This window comes from Papilio polytes, unplaced genomic scaffold (genome assembly GCF_000836215.1).
Source record: "Papilio polytes unplaced genomic scaffold, Ppol_1.0 DF822178.1, whole genome shotgun sequence".
Lineage (NCBI taxonomy): Eukaryota > Metazoa > Arthropoda > Insecta > Lepidoptera > Papilionidae > Papilio > Papilio polytes.
The window spans coordinates 3,412,615-3,439,736 of NW_013527026.1; the positions used below are offsets into that span (position 1 = coordinate 3,412,615).

General features: G+C 31.8%; 3 protein-coding genes across 3 annotated transcripts in view; 1 reads left to right on the forward strand and 2 right to left on the reverse strand.

The window, feature by feature from the left end:
* Positions 1-6,564: 6,564 nt before the first annotated feature.
* Positions 6,565-12,723, reverse strand: LOC106106711 (androgen-dependent TFPI-regulating protein-like). The gene is made up of 4 exons (XM_013287348.1): positions 12,317-12,723; positions 10,220-10,369; positions 8,946-9,166; positions 6,565-8,108 (listed from the first exon to the last, which is right to left on the reverse strand). Exons 1-4 carry the CDS (start codon positions 12,512-12,514, stop codon positions 7,928-7,930), a joined length of 750 nt encoding a protein of 249 aa, XP_013142802.1. The 5' UTR covers positions 12,515-12,723; the 3' UTR covers positions 6,565-7,927.
* A 6,995-nt stretch (positions 12,724-19,718) lies between these two features.
* LOC106106710 (pancreatic lipase-related protein 2-like) lies at positions 19,719-21,915 on the reverse strand. The gene is made up of 6 exons (XM_013287346.1): positions 21,863-21,915; positions 21,485-21,548; positions 20,985-21,133; positions 20,523-20,768; positions 20,066-20,411; positions 19,719-19,868 (listed from the first exon to the last, which is right to left on the reverse strand). The coding sequence occupies exons 1-6, from the start codon at positions 21,891-21,893 to the stop codon at positions 19,823-19,825; spliced, it is 882 nt and encodes a 293-aa protein (XP_013142800.1). The 5' UTR covers positions 21,894-21,915; the 3' UTR covers positions 19,719-19,822.
* Positions 21,916-24,324: 2,409 nt separating this feature from the next.
* LOC106106536 (neural cell adhesion molecule 1-like) overlaps positions 24,325-27,122 on the forward strand; it is a 30,004-nt gene continuing 27,206 nt past the window's right edge. The window contains exon 1 of the mRNA XM_013287134.1: positions 24,325-24,524. Coding sequence (XP_013142588.1) covers positions 24,449-24,524 — 76 coding nt within the window. The 5' untranslated portion in view covers positions 24,325-24,448. The remainder of the gene's footprint in view (positions 24,525-27,122) is intronic.

The following is a 27,122-nucleotide window of genomic DNA, read 5'->3' on the forward strand; positions in this document are numbered from 1 at the left end:
GGCGGCCAACTGACTCACATTTCCGATGTCAAGCTCAATAGACTCCGTTTAGATTGTTTCAAATTCAAATTTCTAATTTCACCATTTTTTATTTTATTATTAGTTATATGTATGACAAAGGCAAAGATCTGGTGGTGCAACGGCATAAAATGATAGAGATGGTAATGAGGTTGAAGCACTCATTGCGAGGCGTGGTGTGAGGAGACGAGACTTACTTTTACGTCGTGGAAACCGACAAAGGGCTCTTAGCACCCTTGCACCCTGACTCAATTAATCTCTAATTAGAAGCGAGAGTGCTCTTAATGTTGAATGGAGGTGGATTTCACATCGGTGTCATTGAACTAAATGGAAATCTGACAGTTCGATGGGTGTCAGGTTAGATGAAATTCAGGTCAGTTGAGTACGCCACGTCCTATCCAGGTAATTGAATTTGTTGGTTATTTATTTAAATTAAACCCTTCATCTTCCTCTTATTAGATTTAGATTCATATTTTTTAGTAAAAACATGGTGTGTATTCCAAAAAATTTGGACACACGCTGAGTTATTGTTGAAATCTTTCTTTGGTTATTAGTATCAACATTCGGTTCTATTTGATAAGAATATTGGACAACTTTGTTTATTTTTTTTCGTTGGGAGTTCGGTAGACATTTTTGTCTACAGATACATAGTTAGTTTCTCATGACCATGATAATCTCCCTATCCTTAAAAGAAGTGCCTAGTCGATACTTTCGTCAGGATTTACGTCCTCCAAATCTTTATCTTCCATCATTTTAGTCGGAACGACGATTCCTTCTTCCGTCTTTCGCTTTTATCATATTGACAGTTAAACTCCTAGGCTCATTTTAAGAATTCGCTGGTGCAAGATATCCATGGGTAATCTAATCCAATCCCTGTTCTATTTCTGTCATATTCTATTCTATTCTATATATTTTGTAGCAATATTTTATGTATTGTTGGATACACTTATTAGTTTGTAAGATTTCGATCATTTATACAATCTACTGGTATATTTTTGTGGTTATACCAAATAGTGGAAAATAACAACATACAATAATAAATTAGTCTACAAAAATAACGTGCAATAATACGAGCGATTAATTTATTCCGAATCGTTTTTGGCAACAAAAAATGTTATATGATATTTATCTTGTGAAATCACTATTTTTAATTTGATTTGTGGTTATATTATGCATGTATTAAAAATCAATGCCTTTTGAAATTATTGCTTTATTTAGCCAATTTTACTGTTCAAATAGTTGAATGATGGCGTTTCCTATATTTTTTATACAGCTGAAGGTCTCTTACAAGGATCGGTGCTAAGATAATACTTTTATTGTAGCTGTAGACACGAATTTCAATAAATAATTTTACTTATCTTTACTAATATTATAAAGAGGAAAGATTTGTATTTAAGTATGTATTGAAATAATCAAAAACTACTGGGCCTGTTTTAAAAATTCTTTCTCCGTTAGAAAAGTTAAAGATTAGTCTAAATAAAACAAAGAAAGGTAATTTATCTGTGAGTAACATAGGCTATATTTTTTAATTTCACTCGGGCGAAGTCGCAAGCAACAGCTATTATTATAAATACGAAAGTTTAGATGGATGGATGTTTGTTAGAGTTTGTAACCTAAACGTCTGAATGGATTTCAATGAAATTTGGTATGGATGTAGATGACAGTTTGGAAGAACACATAGGCTACTAACTTTTAATTCTACGCAAACAGAGTCACGGGCGATAGCTAGTTTCAAATAAAACACAACTATCCCACCTAAATGTCCCGACGACTAAATGCAAAAGGGAACTATTAAAACGAGTTTAAAATAATTTTATTTAATACATACCGTTCATCGGAAAATTACAAAGCTTTCGACATATATGCGCATAGAATTCATTTTATTTATACGAAAAATAACAAAAAAGTTATAAGTCAATAAGAAGCTAAATGTCGCTTTTATCCGGGCGGCTCTATCTAAATAGACTTGTAAGCATTTAGTGTGCTTCTACGATTCCCAACGACTGTCATTAGTGCAGCTTAAGTACGCTCCTAGTGTTCACTTAACACACGCCGTTTGAACGGGAACACTGGCTACAGCCTAATAAAATTATATTACAATTTCTAACTTCCAGCATACAGTTTTGTCTATAAAAAGTTTTTGTAAGAACGTGATATAAGCTTTGGTTTATTCGTTATCAGATTAAGTGCTTTCGTATTGTAGCTTAACATTTAGTTTATGAATAACAAAGATGTGCTTTTCATATAATAGGAAACCCTTCTTGGAGGCTCAAATTTATGTTACGGATGTACGAGTATTCGGATTTAGAAATAATGTGTTATGTTTTGTTTGTATTGATCTTGTTTTGTTATTACTTCATATAAAAAAGTATTCTCACAGTTATTCTGGTTATAGAATACTCGTAATTGCCCGCGACTCCGTCCGCGCGGAATGAAAAAAAAGTAGCCTATGTGTTCTTCCAGACTATGCTGTAAACCTGTTTCAAATTTCAGGGAGATCCGTTCAGACGTTTAGGCTACAAACGCTACCAAACATTCATCCATCCATCGTAACTTTCGCATTTATAATATTTATATGATATGGTTATTAAGATTAATTTATTATGTGCGTGACAAATAAAGCGTTTTAGATTATGTTATTTAATTGTTAGAGCTTGTATATTTGCTATTATAATTGTATTGGGAATTCGTCGAATCCTAAATGTTTAAAATTAGTTATTTGCCTTATTTAAATAGTTGGCATGATTTTCAAGTTGAAATTCACAACAGCGAAGATTAGAGTCACGATAAATATTTTCTAGTCGACTAAATATAAAGACGGTATTGTTCTTCTCGGTTAGTAATTTTCTCAACAAAGTAATTACAAAACATTCTTGTTATTTAAAATAATACCAATTTGATGTAAACTGTTAGGCGCTTAGCAGAGACTTTATAAACTACAAGTAACTGAAATATAGGGCGAAATTTTATTTATGTTACAGCAACAATCCAGTCCGTGACCAATAAACGTAGAGAAAGTTAGTCAATTTCCATTTTTCGTCATCCAGGAACACCATGTCGTCTTATTCACATTACATGCGGTTTTGTATTAATTTTTAATAGATTTTGAAAACACTAGAGATAAAAATTAATATTGTTTATAAGTTTAATTTTTAAAAGGGAATGTACGAAATGATGATATGTGTCAATACCATCAAAACCCACAGTTATACAGCAACTGCCTGCATTACTCGTATTTGTATAGCTGTTATTGTGCTATTTCAAACAGCAGGATTATTAGCGAGAGCTCCCGCTGCAGCCGTCTCTTTGTTTAGTTGTCTGGAAACTGTACACTGACTTAAATCTTCTTAGAGTATTGCCAGTAAGGATGTATTACTTTAGAGATTTAAACACGATGAGAACTACGAATTCTATATTTGTTTGATAGTTTATTTGAAATTTATTATATTACTAGCTTTTACCCAAGACATCGTCCTCGCGCAATTATATTCTATGTTACTCAGTCAAAATATAGCTTACAAATGGCAACATTTGGTTTCTATTAAGCATGCTCCTGGTAATCGACTATTATTTTCGTTTAGCTATGCTTATTCATTCTCAGGAGTCCTTTCCACCCTCATTAATTTCATTCACTTCTACAAAATAATAAATACAAAAGGTCCTTTCTTAAGTTAAGATCTGACCATAACAGAAAACTTAAATTTGTCAAAATTGCATTGTGGATGTGAATATGTAAAAATATTGCATCTTTTATGTTGCGAAAAATGTTTTAATACGCTTCAAAAGTTATGCAAAACAGGATTAATATAGCAATGTTGTCTCAACATAATCCAGCGGCAGTTCGACGACGGAGTTTCATAAAATTTGAATATGTTCATATTCAGCGAGTCTTCATGTATTTTAGTTAAGTAAATGAAATATACACTGCATGCATTACTTTTTAATAAAAGAATTATATATAAAACTATTAATTGTTTGAGATTAGAACAACCTATAACAAGTCAAAATTGAGGTTATTATATCATCAAATGTCGATTTAATTAACTCTATTCGAGCTACTGTAGCTAATAACTTATACAAACACGAAAGTCACATATAAAATACACCAAAGTTGTCCACAATGACCATGATACATACATAACATGTAGTTTGTTATTTTTTTGTCGAACAGATCCTCTGTTAATATGTACATAAATCCACTAAGAATTAAATTCATTATATATTAAATAAATCTTACTAACCTCACTAATATTATAAATGCGAAAGTTTGGATGGATGGATGGATAGGTGTTTATTAGAGTTTGTAGCCTAAACTACTAAATAGATCGTGATGAAATTTGACAAAGATTTAGAGGATAGTCTGGAAGAACACATAGGCTACTTGCTTTTGTTTTATTTTTTTTAATTCTACGCGGACGGAGTCGCGGGCGAAAGATAGTATTATAAATGAATATTTATTGTGCTCATACAATTAATTGAGATTTGACTTAGAACAAAATAAATTTGATCATTTTGTACGGGTAGCGCGGTGTGCGGTCATTATCGCTGTATCGCAGCCCAGTAATAGCTCGATTCGTATGCATGAAACACAAATAAGCAGCAATAAGCTCTTGGGAATAATAATGTAATTAGGAGCAATATTGAACACGTTCACCATATTGATAACGTACATATAGACTGCCGAATTAACAATATAACTATTTGCAGAATAAATAAATTAAACAAGTGCACACAAGTATCAACTTTTTTTAAAGCTTGCGTTGATGTTGCGGTTCAGAACGTCTTGATCCAGAGATTGGATCGGATGATCTTAAGCTTATTTTCAATAAGTAGATTACAAAATATATCACAATTTCTTAGTTCTATTTAAGTAACTTTTGAAGACTTTCCTTTTTCGTAAATGAACAATGAAGAAATTTTGGGTTGTCATTGAAATCCTTTGTAAAAGACACAATACGTTTAGTTTCACCCTAAATGTAATTCCGGTAAGATGTTTTGATATTATTAGACCTACAAAGCGTCGACAATGGCTCTATAAGTCCCACGCTGTGCCCTCTTCTCTTCAAACACACAATACTTATCCTTTTTCGTGACATATTGCGTTCTCTTTGTTCATTATCTTTGATTGTGGACGGCATTTATTAATATGAGTAAGTTATTAATATTATAAATGCGAAAGTTTAGATGGATGTTAGAATTTGTAGCCTGAACTGCTGAAAGGATTTCAATGGAATTTGGCATAGATGTAGTGATTAGTTGGTGAAACTCACTGGCTAATTGCTTTTGTTTTTTTTTTAAATTCCATGCTGACGGTGTCGTGGGCGAAAGCTAGATATTAGTAAAGCTAAGCTAAATATTGAGGCATAAAAATAAGTAGTAGATTAAACAAATTCTGACAATGGTTAATCATTCATTGTGCGGGAGAAAATAGTTCAGTTTTTGAATATTTTATGGGTGATATATGTATATCTAAGGAGCTTGTGCGGTATAGTGTCAGTACCAAATAAAGGGTGAGGGATTAATTGTAAAGTATAAAATAGTTTAACAGCCGCTAAATCCTTCGTAAGCGATAAGATAAGAAAGGGTCGGATACGGATGTACCATCATTATTAAATGACATTGCACGACTCTGCTTTACTATAGACCCAGTTTGTTTTGTGTAAATATAACTGTAATTTAAATTTTCTGTTAAAATTAAGAATAGAGGATCATATCTTGAAGACGTTTGATCAAGTTCAGTATGCTTACTTTAGTACAATTCGGTTGTAAGGTTTGCAAAACCTTTTATTTTTGCAGAACACATTTAACAAGTATTAGCTATTAAAATTTGTAAGGCACTTTCAATTTTACGAGGGTACACTTTTATTTGCCTGCGAGTTTACTGACCGCAATTCTAAGAAACAGCTGCACAGTCTATAGTCGGGCAGGCGTTTGTAAACACAGTGTGTGTCCGAGTTTCCTTTTGTCCTATGTACTAACTTCGCTTTGACAAAACTTCGACAAAGGCGAATGAGATAGCAAAAGGTGTCTTTCCTTAAATGCCCTCTGGTCTGCCTAATGAACTAGAATCAAATTTCGGTTAGAATAAGAATATACGGCTGTAATAGTTGTTACCCATGGATTATAAGTCATTTCTTTTCTTCTTTCTCTTGGCGTATTTATACAGTTATTCCGTTTTATTTATTTGAAAAATATTGCGTGTTACTTTTGTTAGGTTATACCAGATTAAACCTCCTACATAATTAGGACAATAAAGGATTGTTTTCTATCATTACAACCTACAGGTTTTAGTTTAATCATTGTAAAAAAAACAAGGTGTAGTCAAATGTCGTCGCTCTTATATTCGACCTTACTGAACTTATAAATAAAAAAATCAAGGATTTGGAAATTAACCGTTTATAGGAAGTTGTTCCTACATTAAAAAGATACCGTAGTCGTATAGTATAGGACATATGAATATCTCAAAGTATTTACTTTTTTCGGAGATGTATTTTATGTAATTGATTTTTTTTACAATTTTGCGGATCTGAATATAAAAACAAACAATAATGAAAATATATTTAATCAAAAATACAATTTTCAAGCTTAAAACATGATGCAATATTTAAAATCAAACTTATCCAATTTGATTGCCAAAAAAATTATTCCACTGTTAAGGTCCTTTCGTCTTTCTGTTATTTTATAATTCTTCTTCCAACTATCACGTCTCTTATTAAATCTGCCTGATTTAAGTTAAAATTTAATCATCATTCAAATCCTTGAAAATAAACAGTTGAGATTGTAAGATTGCAACAACCAAATTTATTAATATCATTATTTATTTGTTTTGCAACAAACACATTTCTTACGATTCGGCTTGTTTAGCGGAACGGGTGCCATTTATATACCATCCAAGGTCAGAATTAGTAAGGTTCTTCCAGTTTAACGATTTAATGTCCTTACCATCTGATGCTAATAAATTATTCGTCTATTTCAATAGCGAAATTTCGCCAACATCATTGCAACATTATTTGCAATTTAGTTGTGGCAATATTTATGTTTAAAAATGTCGTAGTTAAATAATATTTCACCTTTTTACATCCTTCTCTATTAATTTTATTAACACAAAAGATCATAAATCGAGTTAAACATGATTGAAATTTTCTTATTTCTGTTGTGAATATTTTTTTATTACTAGTTATTAGTAAAAGATTTATTTGCAATGTGATAAGTGTCTTCTTGTAAAAAAGCCTATATTTTTTTTACTTAAATAATTTTATTGTGAATACGAATATTCTAATATTCTCAGTTTAAATTGTTAATTTTGAAAGACAATAAAAAAGTTCCTAGACGCGAAAAACAAGAAAACAAGTAGTAAAATTAATAAAAATGGTTTATCATTCATTTTTCCTTTACTTTATGCTAAAGTCAAAGTATTAAGTGGGCAACACGTAGGCAATTAGTGCATAAATAATATTTTATTGTTAATAATCAATGTTTTTATCTACATTTAATGACAACCCATAAATAACATAGTTATGTTCTAACTTATACTTATTTTATCACATACCTATATTAATGAAGTGCAACATACTATAAAAAATTTCTAAACCATAAATGTTCATTTAATGTTCAATTTTTAATTATTTTAGGTTGCAACATTACACAAACATGTTAATTTGCCGTCTACTCTTGTGAATTTTATTCATTGTTTATTCTTTAATATCTTGTGATTCTATAAATACCTTTTAATAATTTTATTGTAATTATACTAAATTTTTACATCTATTCAGCGTAGCATTTTTTGTGTATGCTGACTTTGGAACTGACAATTGAAGTCTATTAAATAAATAACTCGGTGACGTCATCGAATATACAGTCTGTAGATTTGAAGACGTGTAGATTTTTTTATCTATCTCTTTAAGAGATCTCATGCAATCTCCTTGACACTTTTACTCTGACCCCAGAGTATGTCGATGACAAACCATTGTCCAGTATAGTAGAACAAGTGGCCAATAAACATATGGATCGTCAATACGAAAAATTTAAATGTCGTAAATGATTTCAGCCCTGGATAGACGTATTCTCCTTTCAATAAACTTGTCAGGCATCTGTTGACAGAATTAAAACATGTTATTATGTTACTAGCTTTCGCTCGTGACTCCGTCCGCGTGGTATAAAAAAAAAACAAAGTAAATAGCCTATGTGTTCTTCCAGATTATGCTCTGTGCGAAATTTCATCCAAATCCGTTTAGCCGTTTATGCTACAAACTCTAACAAACATCCATCCAAACTTTTACATTTATAATATGAAAAGTAAGATTAGTAACATTCCTCAGTCAAAATAGATTATTCAAAGACAAATAGTAATAATTATTATGTTATTTTACAGATGTTACGGCAATGAAAATCTACGGTTATTAACTGACAATTGTGACCTACAGGAGTTTCTCGAGTTTTAATCCATTTTAATGAGATATTTGTAAAGCAAGTAAGTAGTAGAGTAAGTTTTTTTCATTGCATATAACTAAAAAATAAACAGAGAATGACCATGGCTATGTAAGAACATGTCTTATATGTATGTTTGTAAAAACTATGTGTAACTAAATATATATTTCCGGCGCTAAATCTATTGAGAGATATAATATTTTTCTTACACTCAAACGTAGTTCTAAGAAATAAAACGAAACAAACACCTTGTGCAGACTTAACACACTTGGTTAAATACTGCATCATGTCTAAAACCTTTTTTATATTACTTTAGTTTATTTGCGTATTTATGAAGGTTAAGATATAAGTTAGTCAAAAATAAAGATTTTTACAACTGACTTTTATCTTCAAACCTTCAAAAGTATGCAAATAATAATATCATTTATACTAAGGGCTGTTTTAGTATATCGTTAAGTACTTATTAACTTGTAGTTAAAATAAAAAATATGTAAACTTACACGAAAATGTAGCTAGTCAGATATATGGATAGAAGTATTATACCCCATTTATATGTCTTTGGTCTTTGTCGAGGCACCAGTACTAAATCGAATATAACAAAGACCAGAGAAGCGGTGTGCATGCTGTGCTGTTCCCATACAGAAACGTACTTGTCGACAGACAGCGGCATCAATAGCTTTCTGTCCGTATTCCATAAGTTCCAAAATAGTACGTCTGCATACTGAAATGGTAGAAGAAATAATTGCAGACATTGACATTGCAGAAATAAGTGACGTGAGTGCATTTTGTACGCTTTTTTTTATAAGTCATTTAGCATTTTATGATATTCTAAATGATAACACAGTAACTTAATTACCTTAAAACTAAAAACATTAAAAGAACACATTACAAGACTAAATACTCGTGGAATCTGGTTGCACAAAAAAACGAAAAATAATCATATGTTATGGAGATTTTAAAGTTGATGTTTTGGTAACTAAAGTACTAAATTGTTAGTAAAGGAAAAATATTTGGTTAACTCATTCTTCTGTAACGTACCTCGAACTTCGAATCGGATTCGTAGAACCAAATCAGAGCTTTAATAAAGAATCATATTGGACTTACATAATTAGCGAAATAACGTTCTTAATACAGTTTACCTAAAGTTCAAAATAATACAGGAATGACACAATATATATAAAGAAAGACTGGACAATTTGTGAAGTTGCGAAATATTAAGTTTTAATTGTAGTAAAATTTAGTTGACCTTTGCATTCACAATTTGGCCTTGAACCACATTTTTATATTATGCAAATCGAGATATTCTTAATGAGGCATTTTTCACATTTAAAATGAATAAAAGGCCCACAAAATAGAACCATGTAGTTTAAACAACGCAAAATAACTGACGCCACTTTGTAAACACTTAGTAATAATGCTTCCTAAACATTTGTCATCGCATTAAGATAAATTCAATATGATTTCGAGATCGAATCGCAGAGTAATTTTTACATTAAACAAACTATTATTTGTGGTTTCTTTTCAATAAATTAGGTGAGAAAATATCCTCTTTGTATGCGTCCTCTTCCACGTCAAATCTGCTACCTTTTCTATCGTTTCCTTATAATGAAGATGGATGATATACGCACTCGTCAGATGTTTTGTCGGAATGACTTGTCACTTCACGCTTGTCTTCTGTGTGGTCGTGGTATTGAACCGTGCAATCGTACAACAGATGTTAGTGTTAGTGGCATCTACCACCGTTATTGCAATAAAATGTAGTGAAAAACATTACCAACGTAGCCGGCAAGATGAGATTTGTAAAGTAAAAGTCACGAATATTTTTCAATTTTTCTACGTTTGGCGGCACGGGGCGGTCGACTTTTCTTTTGAGTTCGCGCCAATCGCAGTACACGCAAATTGGAATGTACGGAATCGTCAAAATCTGAAATAAGAAAAAATCCTTTAGGACATTGCACAAACCGATGTAATTGTTTAAACTCTTTATTATTACTACGGTTAAGTTTGTTGTAGAATTGAAGAATGTAAAAATATTTAATAGTTAGTGTTTGTGAAAATATAGGAATGTAAACTAAAACACTATTTAATAGTTTATACTTTTGATACCCTTTTGATTTAGTTACCGTTAACAATGAAATGTTGACATTGAATTTAAATGAATGGAAATTTCTAAAGTTAATTTGCTTCTTTACCTATCAGGAAACCTTTGCATACGTAAAAAGAACTGAAAAATAAATTAGAATTTTGTTTCAAATAAGCAATTACCTAATTAATTGGTTCGATTATAATATTCAAATTGGCGTATGTTATACTAACCTTTGCTACTCGTTTGTGTTACGGGGCATTTTTATAATGAGTATTATGTGAATCGTACAGATTTTGATTTATATGTTATCTACACATGTTAGTGTAGTAGCCAGATTATCAGTTTATTTTCCCTCATATGTGAGTTAAGTGTGTGTACATTTCATTGTGATTACATCCTAAATGACTAAGATGATTTTTCTAATCGAGGCATATTACGATACGTTCTGTTAACCTAACTGATAGGAATATTTTTTTTATAATTTTAAAAATATATGTGTACATCATCCTTTTCTTAATATATTTTTAAATTGGTTTTTTCTTTTCTTAAAATAAATATTTTTTCATTTTACATCTGGCTGTTGACAGCCAATTAAAGTTAATTAAATGTAACAGAGGTATCTATGGTACCATAATTTCTATGATCTTGTACGATATTCCGTAGATTAGAAAAGAGATTTTTATTTAAAACAAGAATCATCCACTATTTCATTTCATCTTGTATTAAAATTACGTTCTTAACTAAAGTTACTTACCGTAAGGTAATTTCCTGAACCTATAGCAGAGATAATATTACAATAACCTCAAAAATGTCAAGTTTGGACTTGACCTTTTTTTACAAGTCTTTGAGCATATCGTAGTATACGGTGTAAGCGAATGTCATCGACAAGTTCATGATCGGTTTTTATCCTTTTTAAAGTTCATCATAAGCGTCAATGTCCTAATGGTTTCTACTGATCGGGAAGTCGTGGGTTCGATTGTGTTATTCATATACTGTATTACTAGCTTAAACTTGTGAGCGAAAATTGTTTGGGGAAAAGAAGATATTTTTAATTGACAATGATCTACTATTTATATTTCTGTTAAAATTGTGAAGTTAAGGAATTGCTATATCTAGATTTTATAATATAATAAAGCGTAAACACACACTTTTTTGTTGTCTAAGATGTCAGTAATTACAGCATATTTTTGAATAACTCTTTTTTTAATAAAAAGCCCTATACTTACGTTATGCTTTAGGATATATATTTTCACGCCATTAAACTTAGGGGGTAAATTTTTTGGATAAAATCCTGATGTGGGAAAGAGACCATAAGTTGCTAAAAACCATTCCAACAAACATCTCTGTTCATACTTTTTTATTAATTTTCAATTGTAAAGATTTTAATTAGAAACAATTAACACTAACAATAATATTTAAGAGTATAGTAGTACTTTGTATTTGATTATAAATGTTCTTTTCTCCATTTTTAAAATCTCAGTGAGGTTTTAAATTCTGAAAGTGTTTTCATAGAAGTAATTAAATGGTTTCTTTCACAAATTTACCGTTTCATGAAATTAATTTATTATAGCTCATGTTCAAAATATTAATAATTTACCAACGGATGGATATTTTCAGAGATGCGAAAATAATTTTATTTTTAGGAATGTGTAAAAGCAAAGCGAAACATTTATTGAAAATTACTTCTTTTCCATATTATTTATGCTATCAATTTTCACTGAAAATTAGTTAATGACGGTTTTTAATTTACGAATACGTTGTAATAAAGGGACTGAAAAAACTTACATTGAACCATGTTGTAATCAATTTCCACTTTAGAGTTAAATAAACTTTGAGATCTGGATCATTGGAAGTCGAAAAATCCTTGTTCAATAAAACCACAGACATTATATTGAGATGGGCGTACGTCAAACAGTACATAAACAATCTTGTTTTAAGGAATAGTCGACTATGTTTTAAAAAAACATTTTGCAAGTTAAACATTGTGGGACGCCACAGCACTGCCGCGGTTTACGTTTGCTTGTAAGAAATGCGTAAGAGGAACTCAGCGTAAGCTTTTGTAACCGACACATTTATGCTCCGTGTTGTGTAGAAACAATCCGGTTTATTCAGACTTTACTATATAAATATATGATTTTACTATTAAAATATAAAACAGAAAATGATATATTAAACGTGTTCAGGTTATAGAAGTAATATTATAATTAAAAATATTTCGATCAGTTAATTTCAAATTACGCGGCATTTAGGTTATGTTATTGTTTACACGCGCGCCGTCGGCCGTGAACGGCGACCAGCGAAATCGCGATTTGTTAATGAAATGCGAGATAAACAAGTTGCTCTCGAATATATTCGACGTTAGTCTGAGTGTAGACTGTGATGAAACATTTTTTTTCAAGGTGGCTTTTTACTTGCGCCTGCAGTTCTATGTTGAGAAAGTCATTGGTTAATTTTGAAGCAAGATTTACCTTACTATCGTAAACTAGGTAATATGAGTTTTGATAATTGAGTTGCCTCAGGATGTTTATTAATTTTTTAACAATTTGCATTGTATTTTGAAATAATCTTTATTGACATATCACATAAAGCCTATCAGTATTTACAGGAAATAATGGTTAATATTTTTCGGTATCTAAGAGTCACTGGTCAACAAGACCTTGAATGATATTTACCTGACGATATCGTCAATAGCTATTTGGTGTATATTATATTAAATGTGTGTATTAAAAGTTGATTTAACACAAAACAGTGAACATACAAAAATACATAGTAAAATAGCAATTACAAATTGATTAATAATGTGTTATTTTACGTGTTTCTCCAGATACGCCAATCCTCTTACACTTCCTCTCTTCCTTTATTTCATCCTTACCCCGTCCGATTTAAAGATACATTATTAGGAATCATTATTGTTAGAAAAGTGTAAACTTTAGATATTATTGTAGCTACATTAAAATGTTTGATGTAACATTAGCAGTAAGAGATGTAAGACATTATTACCTATTTTCATTTATACAAGCACAGGTTAATCTTTTCACGATGGACATTGATATGAAAATCTAAAATCTCAATCCTTGCACTAAAATTGCAACATTTAAATCCAACTTTTTAAATTGTCTTACAAAATAAACGTTGTTTAAACAAGAATTTGCAAGTTATAAAACAAAGGAATCCAGTTATATCTTAATTTAAACAAATATATACAAGCGTTTTGTTTCTTTGAGCTTGAAGATCCTACTTAGTTAAAAAGGCTGAACCGCGATTGTAAATAGTAATCATTGTAATTACATCGCATTCAATTATCGTATTCACTAGGTTATTGTAATTATTGTGAAGGCTACTAGCATTTTTTGGTATTTTGCGAATGAATTATGCTTAAAATAATGTACTAAAACTATTCAAGTTTGAAAAACTGCGAAGTGTTTGTTGAAAGTAAGTAAATGACATCGCCGGCAATTGTTAGGTTAGATTTACGTTACGCAAAAGATATCCAAAAATTTATTGTTTAAATCAAATTATTTAAAAGGAAAAAAAATCTAAATTTCCGTTAGCTTTTACAACATTCAATGCATTTGAACTCATAAAGTAATTAGGATCACCTTTTTATGTATAAATCCTTCGTTTGCGGTTTTCCAGTGGCAGAAAAAATGAACTGTTACTAACCATATAGAATTAAAGTGTTATGAATGTTTTGATAAATAAATAATTGTGCAACTACACTGTTCTCCTATACTTTAATATACGTAACTCTATTGATATGTCAATTATCATTTTAAGGCAGTGAAACAATACCGTTATAAAGGTATAATACCGCCGGTAAACTCTACTATACTATTGAAACATTCTGTGATAATGCAGCTGTCCACGTCCTCTCGCAGAAGACGGCACCGTGGAATTGTGACTTAATATCCTTAAGAAAGCCTTAGTAATTTTCCGTGACAAAATTAGCCGTAAGCAGTCGCCCTAGGGGTCGCAGCAGACATCCTTTCGCCATTCTAAAATCCGCGGCTCTACCCTTGACACTCTTCCGTCCGAATTATTACTGCAATGTCTACTAAATTTATATTACGATTTGTTAAGACTGTAGGGAACTGAGACAACGTTCTTATTTTTATTTCCTTATGGGTATGCCTTAATTCGTAAATTTCTCGTTATCAATTACTTATTTGAAAGAAATTGTAGTTATTAGATCTTACTGTTGATTGATCTGTGAACAAGATACCGGAGATTCTTTTAAAGTAATAAATAAATTTATAGGTATATGTTTGAACATTAACAAAATGATTAATTATTATTAAGAGTATCTTGCTTCAATAAAAAAATACGACGTTTTTTTTTCTAAACTAGGCTTTTATGTCCCTTCCTTTAATATTATTTATTATGTTTTAAAAGCAGTCATTTATTTTTTCGTTTTTACCTTCGTTACGTTAACATCATGGTAAACATGTTATGAGGCCTTATGGTTTACGTACACAGACACATCCAAAAACATGTACATATGTGACCCATTGTGAAAAAGTAGTTATTATGTCGTTAAGTAATGGGGATCGGAGTGGGCGCCCTTGATAAGGTCAACGAAGATGAGTTGCTTCAACCTTTTAGTGGTCACAATGTGAATTAAAATTATTCATTACGAACTTTCGTCCGCGACGCTGTCCGCTTATAATTAAAAAACAAAAAACAAAAGTAAGTAGCCTATATGTACTTACAGGCTATGCTCTACATATATGCTAAATTCCATCGAGATCCGTTCAGCAGTTTAGGCTACAAGCTCTAACAAACATCCTATCCATCTAAACTTTTGATTTATAACATAAGTATGATTAGTATGATTCTGTTCTTTGTTTGGAATCCTGATGTAGGTAGAATGTTAATAGAGAGAAGTTAAGATAAGGTTCTCTAACTTTGATGATGTTGGCAAAGGGAATTGGCAGTAATTATTATCTTACTAATATTATAAATGCGAAAGTTTAGATGGGCGGATAGATGGATAAATGTTTGTTAGAGTTTATAGCCTAAGCTGCTGAACGGTTCTTGATCAATTTTGGCATAGATGTAGAGGAAGGTCTTGAAGAACACATAGGTAACTACATTTTGATTTTATTTTTCATTTACGCGCGATTATTGATGGATTTATTTTAAATGGACCAGGCATAAAAAGGAAGAGATCCAAATTATCCTCTAGAATGTATAGCTTTACAAAGATTACGTCTAAGAGATTGAGCATTTTAAAGGTCATATTTCGTATAGTTGTGCGTGCATTGTGGTCAAGGCACTTCGCGTATCCATGTAATACCGAGGTACTTGCGCAATGACATTATTTGAGTAACGTGTCTTACAATTTTAGTCACCGATAATTACATTAGGATTCTGTTATATTTTCTTACCACTGATCACCAATGTGTCTTCTCTTTAACGTGGCTTTGCTTCTTATGACATAATGATAGTCTGAATGTTTTTTTTTCCATTATTCATAAAATAAATATTGTCGTACCAACGTCCACTTGGGATTTCCGAAGCAGACAAAAAATATTATTTTCAAGGCAAAATGTTTCGTACTCAGATAAGAGAACGGATTTATAGTTCGGTTTTTAATCCAAGTGTGTCCGTTTGGTTCCTGACTAGAGTAAGCATCAACATTAGTATAAACCTTTGTCTGCCCATTGCTGGACATAGGCTTTCCTCAATACCTTCCAGAGAATGCTGCCGTGAGCACTACGTTATTAATCCACCCGGAGAAAGGACGCCCCATTCTCCTGATCTCCATCCGTGGCTCCCATTCTAGGACTCACTTCCCCATCTGGCGATGCTAAATTGAATTGAAATGTTATGAACTTATGCATGACAATTGTAATTAAATTGACGAATAACTAATTAAACAGTTATACAAGAGCATCTTTTCGAAAACATGAAGACAATAAATGTCAGAAGCACATCAATTTCCTTATGAATGTAATTATTATTATCTATTTATTTATGTCTAACTCCTATAAAATAATCATCGAGGAGCAAAATGTAAATATGAATTTGTAGCGGATTTTATGGAAGCACATGCCGAAACGTTCTCTTGGAAACGGACTCGAATACGTTCGATCTTTGATGATCATGATTCATGCTTGTTGACGTTCGACTTAACATCTCAGTTTGACTAATAGATCGACGTAACAATAGGTTAAATTTTTTTTTATATTAATTACCAAGTATCGTTTAACAGATAAAATTATCAAGGAAATTAAAGCCAAATATGTTACGTTTACATAATTATAAATATTTACTGTTAGCGAAGTTTGTTTAGTCAAAGGATATTCCCTCAAGCATAGATGTTTGCTCACGTCGAGTTATCTCCTTGTTTACTGGAGTTCTTTGGAATTACCACCACTTATATATTTAACCGAGTACAATTTCGTGCACAATTGCTTCTATAAATAAAATGTGTATTGCAATTGTTTTATTAAGTATGTTTAAATATCTTGTTTTATAAAATGAGCTAATTTTGTATATATCATATAAGCTAGGCTGTCTGCATTATTTAACAGACACCATGTATGTTGTTTTGTCAATAGAGGCCGAAATAGAGGTACATCAATTCTTAGATTTGAAATTGAATCTAGGAACCGAAATAATAAAAATGAATAAACTCGTGGGTTATGGAGCCGTAATTAATCACCTGAAATTAATATCTTTTAACATATTTAAACACATTTGAAATAACAATATGTTGTTATTGTAAACGTGTTTAAATGTCTTTAATAGGTTTGCGTTTGTTTTTAGTATGTCCACAGAAATTATTTACCTTTTTATATATTACTGTTAATTTACATTAAAAAAAAACTTAACGTAATGTAAAATAATATATTAACATAGGTTAACTGATTAAAATTAATGTTAAATAGTGATTAACTCCTTTGAATAATCTTCAATGAAGGTCGAATTGAATAGAAATGAGAAATTATATTTACACATTTGTCTCAAAGTGTGATAAATCATTTATTTTATACTAGCTGTTGCCCGCGACTTCGTCCGCGTGATATTAGAAAATATACGAACTATATAAATAACAAAAAGCTACGTATCCCTCGGGAACCGGACATTTCTCGGGGATGAACCTTATCCCATGTGTACTCCAGACTTTGGTTTATATCTGTGCCTAATTTCAATAAGATATGTTGCACCGTTGCAGAATGATCGAGTTATCATTAAAGAACTAAATTAATGAATCCCACGGGAACTGTAACTATTCCCGGGATAAAAAGTAGCCTATGCGTTCTTCCAGACTATGCTCTAAACCTGTGCCAAATTTCATAGAGATCCGTTCAGCCGTTTAGGCTACAAACGCTAACAAACATCCTTCCATCCATCCATCTATCCATCCATCCATCCATCCATCCATCCATCCATCCATCCATCTAAACTTTCGCATTTATAATATTAGTTTTAAATATGTCTTGTTTAATATCTCTGTAATAAAAATTTATTAAGGTACAATTATTTAGATAAATCTGTTATAATTTTTCAATTGAAAAATGCTATTAAACGGTAGTTAATTACAGTGTTAGATAATTAAATAGTATTGTATTATCTGTGATTATGCGAACAGTTTGACCTTAATGGTAATGTAATTTGTCGTAGGGCGACATCAGAGTATGACGTTTGAATGACGAAGTGTTTTAGTATACAAATGCACCTTTTTGTTTGAATACAAAATAACATTAACTTATAATGGACCGAGGTGTTGGGTTCATGCTTCTTTTGTTGTGTGTTCGCACCGAAAACAAAATTGTACAAAACAGAATAAAGCATTTTTTGTTTGTTAGCCATTAGCAGTGCGCAGAAGGTTTGCCGATGAGAGCCGCACTAACACCGACCGATTACCACGCTCATCTCCTCAGTACTACCTGAGTACTCCAGTTAACACGTGACTGTTAATTATCATGAGAACTTCGACAAAGCTTTTGCACGAAGAATACGTGGTTACATTGCATGTAGAGTTTTTTCTTCTTTACGGAAGTTGATTGTCATTTTATTTTTAATCTTTTGATGGTAGCGTATGTGTTATTTAAAAAAAAACATGCTTACAACTGTTGAAATATAAGAAAAAAGATCACACGATTTCAAGAAAACGTATGCTTAAAAGATGGAGGTATAGCTGTATGTATAAGTATGCAAAGTACATCTATATCTATACTATTATAATAAAGCGTAATCACACACTACTTTGTGGCGTAGGATGTCAGCAATCACAGCATATTTATGAATAATTCTTTTTTAAATAAAAATCCCTACACTTGCGTCACGCTTTAGACTATATATTTTAACGCCATTAAACTTAGGAGGTAAATATTATGGATAAAAACCCTAATGCCGGAAAGAGACCATAAGTTGCTGCCAAAATCAAGGAAGCAAGATTGCCAAGGTCATGTCATGTCATGTCATTCTGACATTTGTAATTGATAATTTGACAAGTGTAAACAATAGAATAAAATTTTCATAATTTCACATGGATGAAGCCGCAAGGGAACAGCTAGTAATATAAGTTATTTACGTCACTAAAGAGTATCGTTACCGGCAATCAAATTAAATCAAAAGGAAAAGCAGTTTTGTGAGTGATCTACTAATACAAAATCCAATGTTACTCATGCTTTAGTTAAACTTATTACTTTAGTTCATGTGTTTGTATGCTCAACATAATAACCTATGAATCCTAAAATTTATTTCAGCAAACAAGAGATGACACTTTTTTGTCGGGATGGGTTGGTTACGGTATTAAATATTAAAAAATATAATTTCAACTGCATAAAGTTATTCATACACGTATTTTACATATATTTTTAATTGTTTGTTGTGAATTACCCACGATATGAAAAATTGATAAGAATCATTATTTATCCTCTGTGTAACCTAATGCAATAAAAGTTATGTTAATTCGTTTAAAAGTGACGTATCTGAGATTAAAAATAAATATGAAAGATTGTCAATTTTTAATAAAAAAATCGATTAGCAAAAAATATTAGAAAAAAATCAATATTATGTCGTTGAAGGCATCAAGCCTTTTAATATTGATTGTTATGGTTTTTATTATAAATTTTTACAAAAACACTTTTATAAAATGCAAACGATTACTAAAAAACTATGTATCGAAATTAAAAAATGCATTAGTGCACTTATTAGTATAAAAAACAAACGTAAATAAGTGTAAACAAAAATTTATTATGAATATAGCCTTAAGAAAATTTTATACAAATACAGTTTGTTTAATTTGAGTCTCTTGAAGTTGTTTCATTTTCGTATCGATTAAAAAGGTGCGCTGCTGCGGGTATTGACTCTGTAAATACCGCTCCTGGAAGCAGAAATATAATTGATGTTCACTCGACTTGATACTTCCTTTGAAGAGATTAATTAAAGGTTATCTCTTTTAAAGCTGTTTAGAATATTAAAGTAAACAAACTCATCAATTATTGTCGTTCCAAATAATGATGACTATACACCTCTATCGATTACTAATATAACTTAATCTATAAATGTTATCATATTTACCCTCGTTTTGAAAACTGGTGGTCGCCCATCGCGAGTGCATCTCCATTACATCTGTTCCAAGACAACTGTAGGAAATTAGAGCAACTATTTCCAGATAGCTCGTTGTCTTCGCGTAAAGTTGCCGCGAATAACTCCCAGGCGCGGATGTGACTGCAAGAGTTTGACAGGCCGCAGCCCGGCTGCTTGCTGCCACCGTTCGGGTAGAAGTCTACATCACCAATGGCATCCTTGAGGCCATTAGAGAAAAGTCCCTCACTATCGGTATGAATTACTTCAACGTATTCAGCGTCACTCTCAGATAAACGGCCCGAATTGGTGTCCCATTGGTTTCCGGATGGGTCCAGGCCTGTAAAAAAAGATACTCTGAATGAATTTGTTTATCGAATACTTGAGTAAAGTAGGCTGAGAGGCCCAATATAACAAAGTTTGTAATAATGACAAATAAGGAGAATGTTACCAGTGATTCTTGCAACTCGTCCTTGCAATCTCCTTCCAGCGAAGCCAGCGACGTGAGCACCCAAATTGAAACCTACTATATGTATTCTGCGTAGATCAACTCTGTTAGCGTCCAGCAACAAGCTGATTAGATCGCCAACGGCCGTGCCCACGCCGGGGACGTTTGTAACGCTTAGTTTATAATCCAAGCGAGCCACCGTCGACCAATCCACCACGATCACGTTAACATCAAAATTCTGTAGGTATGCTGAAATTTAAAAAAACAAAACAATTTTTAGTTCATAGAATGGGAAAATTTAATAGTTGGAAAATTAACAAGAGCTAAAATGGAGGCGTAAAATACATCCATTATTCAGTTTAGTAACTCTTATTGTATCAGGTTGATTTTTTAAAAAGTTTTCATTTATTTTGCAATTCACGGTTCAATAAACAATTTCTGAATTAAAATGTTGAACAATCTTACCGTTCTTGACTGTAGGGTTTAAAGAATTGAACGCCGTACTCTGGTGACCGTGTATTAACAGGACCGTGTCCCGGGATAACTCTACTCCTGATTGAGTGATGGTCGTGAGATCGTTCACGATTATTTCTTGTGGATTGTTAAAATTTCCCCTAAAAACAGATTAGTTATAGAAAACAATATTTTACTTTTAGTAATCTTATAATTAAATTACTTGTTAAGTGGTCAAAGTTTGCGTTTAACTTGAATTACAATTGCACTAATAATATAAATGCAAAATTTTAGATGCATGGATGGACAGATGTATGTTAGAGTAGCCTAAATTTTTGAACGGATCTGGATGAAATTTGGAATTAAGTAGAGCATAGTCTGGAAGCACACATGGGCTACTTGTTTGTTTTTTTTTTTTAATTTCAACAGAAGGAATCGGCCGAAAGTTATTTACTTTATAATGTAGAGTAATTATAAAGTGGCGTATTGTTGAATTAATTGATTTTATTTACCTAGTGTAAACAAAATAGCGGTTCGCGTTCCCGTTACGTTGCTCGGCCGCCGCTGCGGCGTACACTGAAATGTTCATCCATTTGAAGATATGTAAAATGATATTCATATGTTAGAAAGAAGAAATAAATTAATTTATTCTCTATTTTGTTTGTGATCACATCATGCACATAAATTCAATCTTGTAGACATTAATTATTTGTTATTCTTTATAAATATTGAAATAAAATTATCTTTAAACTTGAGAATACGCTCATGAATAGTTAGAATTTCTTTCTCCTGAACGCATCCTAGTTGAAAAATTATTGATTTCGGTTAATTTCTTTTAAAAAATACTTTATAATGTTGATTGATCAGAAATAAAAGAAATATTTCCTTACCGCATACTGCTAGTACCAGCACTTTAAACATCTTGTCACTTTCTGATCGTCTAGTTCGGATATGTTAGACTAATTGTCTTGAATCTTTTTATATGAATAATGAAAAACCACAATCAAAGTCATATCGATTAATTAGATAAAGAATGATCAAAGCGTAACAATAAAATAGCGGCGATTTTTTTCATGTAATGATTTTAATCGATCGACGATAAGATTGCAGGCGGTTTCCTTAAAAATTTTCACAAGAAATTAGTGAGTTAGATGACAATGACACAGTTAAGGAATAACTTTCGGTATTCATTGGAACAGACGTACAATAAAATATACAGTTGCAATAAAATGATTGACATCGATTGCATACTTTGTTCATAAAAATTGCAGATTACTTGGTAATTAGATATAACGGTACACCCCCGAGCTACATTGACTGAGAGATATATTTAGCGGGCAATATGTTTGTATGGAAATATGTAAGAAATTTGTTTTGCATGTATTTCATATTAAAATCCTGTAGCATGCATTATTTAACCAATTTTCAAGTATGATCTAAAACATATCTAAGCATCTCTCGAGTGTTATAAAGGGTTTTCAAATTAATAAATAATTCATTACATATTTTGACGGAGTAACAGATAAATAAACCGAAGTAATTAAACTGCATTTTCTCAACTGACCCTCTACATAATTTTATAACGCATGTTTACGTTTTAGAAGCTTTTATATAATAATATGTGCTTAAAACAAGGCTTTTAATACGGATGTTTGTTATTAGTTAATCCCTGCGCCGCAATTACGTAATATGGGTTTAGTATCGCTACATAAATAGGTCAGGGGGTTTAATCGGTGACGCATACTTGCGTTAAGAAATTTGGCAGGACATTCCTATAGCTCGTCCAAGCTGTATGTAACGAGGGCCAGTCACATGCTGACCTAGAATCACTTGGCAAAGGATCCGCATTGTCTCAGATTCGGGACCGCCGCGCTCGGCGGTGCCATAAGTGGCTGGCTTTACTATCCCAATATAAGATGATTATATAACCACTTGAAGCTACATATTCACTAACTTTAAGAAATAGAGAAATTTTTATCATACAAACTGCATAAACATCTATTTTTATACTAGAAGGTGACTAATGAGCAGGGTTTTAGTAATTTTTAAACTCACCGCTGTTCGGAGAAAAGCTAAAGAATTGCAAATGCCTTTTGTAATATTAGTAGATTTTTCTTAATTTACTAATATTTCCTTTAACCATTCCAACTAAGCTCTAGGCTTGTGCTAGAGTATGGTTTACGACAATAGTCGAATGGCGGGATTCGAACTTTCCACCGCAAGATCGGTAGCCCGTACCCCAAACCATTAGGCTATTGGCGCTTTAAAAGACAGAGAAGAGGATTTTCCTATCCGTCCTCTCCTCTATCAAACTCATATACCCTTCCCATCAACGGATGGAATTTATAATAATAAACAAGTAAAATCAGGTAATGGCCTGAAAGTATTTTTTTTTGTTACAAAAATCATGTAAAACAGCTCTTTTTACGTATTGGCTTAATAAAGATGTATTAAGATGAAGATCTATGACATCCATGTATGTAGTGCGCAGCGCATAAATATATTTTATCCCGAGCCTGGGACAACTTCTTGCGAAGGGAAAGATGTTGAATAAACTGGATGAGAAAAATGATATTTATGGTATAACTTTGAGATATATTTTACGTTTGGTAACACATCATGAAGAGTTATAAAACATACTTCTTGGATATAAAAATATATTTTTCATACTTCTTTAACGATACCGTTTAATAATCTAAGGACCCATCATCATATTAAAAGTTTTAACAAAACCTTGTACTGGGATGAAGAAGTAACTATAATATTTTTTTATTTTTTTACGGTGCTCCATTATTGACATTACTTAATCGTTATGTAGTTACAAGATTCGAAAATATAATACAAAGAAACTTATGTATGTACGTTCATTTAATACGTTCATATATGCCCCTGTAGAATTGGGTTCAAGCGAGTTAAATTTGAGCTTTATTTCATGACAAAGGGGTTAAACAGTACGGTCGAAAGGATATCGTACGGTTTCCAAAGAAGTTTTAAGTTACAAATGCGCTGCATGCTCCGGTGTTTAGATGACACAATAAAATAAATTAAAAAAAAGACTTTTGAATTTAGTACTAAACAGTCTTGAAGCAAGTTAGTGAATTTAAAAGATAAATGTTTAAAAGATAAATGTTTAAGACAACAATGAGAATTTTATATCATTTAGTAAAATAAATCTAGACTTAAATTACTTATTCTTAAGGATTGCCTAACTGTAGTGGCATTTATTATCTGTCACCATTAAAATCATAAAGTCCAAGTTTAAATTCGTTTGATTCTGGGGTCAACATCGCGCATGCGTGTCATAGGTCGGCCGCCACTTACACCGAATGGCCTGTAGTTCCACATTCGTACCGGGACCCGCGAGTCGCATCGAGCGCCCCTCTCGCACACATCGGAAAACTTTGTCAGCCTTCAGGAAGCGGGCATTTCAAATTTCGCTACTTCAGAACTCTTTAGTTGTGGTTACATGTCGTCTTATGTGTAAAACATCGTGTATTATTGCCGAAATGAGGTGGGCAGCGGTTATAGTATTGTTCAGCTTAGTTTTTTCAGGTAAGTTTAGTAGTTTATTTGAAAAAAATAATGAAGAAGAAAATCTTCATTAACGTTTGAAAATACTTTAATCCAGCTCAAAATAAAAAAATCAAGTTCCGGGTATAAATTTATGACTCATGTACCTAACCGTTTAAGTTATTGCGTAGTTATTTTATCAGTTAGTAATGTAATGACTATTGTTTTTAAATACGATACGCCTGATTATCTCTAGTTTATTGCTCATCAAAATACATTTAAATTAAATCGATAATAGTATAGAAAATAGATTTATATTCATAGCAAATAGCAACATGTTATCTATTTTATTTACGGCTAATCATAATGATACATGTTATGAAAACGTTGTATTGTTATTTTTAACAATAACGAAAAATAACATTATTTATTGTCATAAGAATATGATAGAAAAGAATAAGTTTAGACAGGTTAATTCGAACAAATAATTGGGTAAGTAAAATTTAATTTAAGTTTCAAGATCGTTTAGTCCTCGTACACTTAAGTCTATAATGAAATAATTGTTAAGAAAAAAAATCACAAACCAAAAAACCTAAATACCTACCTACTACTACTACCTACCAGCACGTCATCGTTGAAACAAGAAAAAAATCTAATGCATTGGTCATACGTTTAATTGGTGGGTCAGTCCGTGTGTCAATTATAGTTCATTCAACTAAACGAGGTTACGCATCAATATCGTTGATAATAACGAAAATTACTCGACCTTCCTGTTTCAAGGACCAAACCCTGAATAAATAATCCGTATGTAATTCAAACAATTACATTTAATAGGTTTAATAGACTACATTACAAAGAGAATACTGAATAGCTGTGTTTAGGTGCGGTCTATAAGATGGACCTAATTTAAATTGTTCGTTTTGTAGTCTTCTTTAGAGTCTCATAATACTAATGCATTTTATTTATACTTATGTATATGTATATTTGGGAAGAAAAAGACCTAATAGTTTTTAATCCAACTGATGTGCTAATTAACTTAAAATAATGAAGTATTTTTTACCTTTTTATTATGATTCTGTATTATCGCAATTTATAAAATATTACATAACACCTTGCCTTACTAATTCATGCTGCGTATGTTTGTTCTGTTGACCACATATGTAACAAGAATGTGGGCGCGGTGCACAGGGCGGGAAGCCAAGCCCTAAGGACAATAACCGCTTGAACCTATCACTTATATAAGGCTCATAATTCATTTCAAGGTCATAAGTCATACTAAGGTCATAGATAAAACATCAAATCACGCCCCTTTATTTGCCTAACTCCGCAATCTTGACTTTTTCGAATCGAATTTTCGCTATAGTACGTACTTAGTATAGAAAGGTTGAAAGAAATGAGAAACGGCAGCGAAAATTAAATTAATGTTTTCCTTTAGGATTATTTTATGCGAAATTGATTAAAACACTCCAATGTAAATAATTTTATCCATTTTCTGTAGGAAGTCGCGAGTGTTAGCTAGTTATTTGAAATAAAAGTGAAAGCAATAAACTAAGTGAAGTATTCCAATTGGTGCAATAACGTAGGAAATTGGACGATTTGTTAAAGTGAATCCTAAAGATTATCTTCAGATGTACATATTGATCAGACATCTGAAAAACTACTTCTCGCTAGGAATATGCGATTAGATCGTTATTTAAACACAAAAGAACTAGTTTAGCTATTGGTTTTTGGAGGGCTGATAACGCAATAGTAAAACAATATAAAAATGTCCATAAAATGTACATAAAGTTGCATTATAGAGGCGAAATTCAGAATAAACGCAAGTATTGTGAGCTCGTTGATGACATTAATTTATGGAATGGTTCGTATTGCCGCTGGATGGTCTCAAATTAAATTCATTTCAATGGCGTCCGGCTAATTGATGACGTTTGTCGCGCGAGCACCGCCTAATGGACATATGTGCCATTCAACTTTGTTTATAGATACTAACTGAAATACAATAATAACTTACTAATAGTTAATTTATTATGGAAGACAGGTATAATACAATTAACTCGTTAAACGCGATAATGACGGTGGCGGCTCTTAGGTAAAAATATTGAGCAGGGAATTTGCATGCTTTCATTTGTCGCAAGAGCGATCAAAAACCGAAGCGAAGATGAAAGACATCAAAACGAGGCAAAAACAGAACAAAAAGTGTGCTAAAAGGTGACAAAATTGGGTTCGTTTTGCATCCAGTTCGCTATCACGGCAGTTTGCTATAGACGTAAATAACTAAATAGTACGAAGTTCCATTGTACCTTAGTCTTACATAGTTAAATCAAGGCTTCACTAAAATCTATGAAAACGCCTAATACTTGTTCTAATAATAACCGAGATATACTTCATTAAATTGTTAACGTAGATTTATCCTACATACCCTTCCAAATAAATTTGTGATCTTGTAAATATTTAGTAAAAGCGTTGAAACAGTGCGGTAGCTGGCTAAATATAGCTTGAGGTTACAGCGCCTCAGGCCGGGTATAACATACTAAATAAATGTCAGGTTTTCAAAACTAAAATAGCGTTCATTCTAATACGAAAAAAAAAACATGTGACTTGCATTTTAGAACGTTACATTTTATTTATTTGTATAGCGTA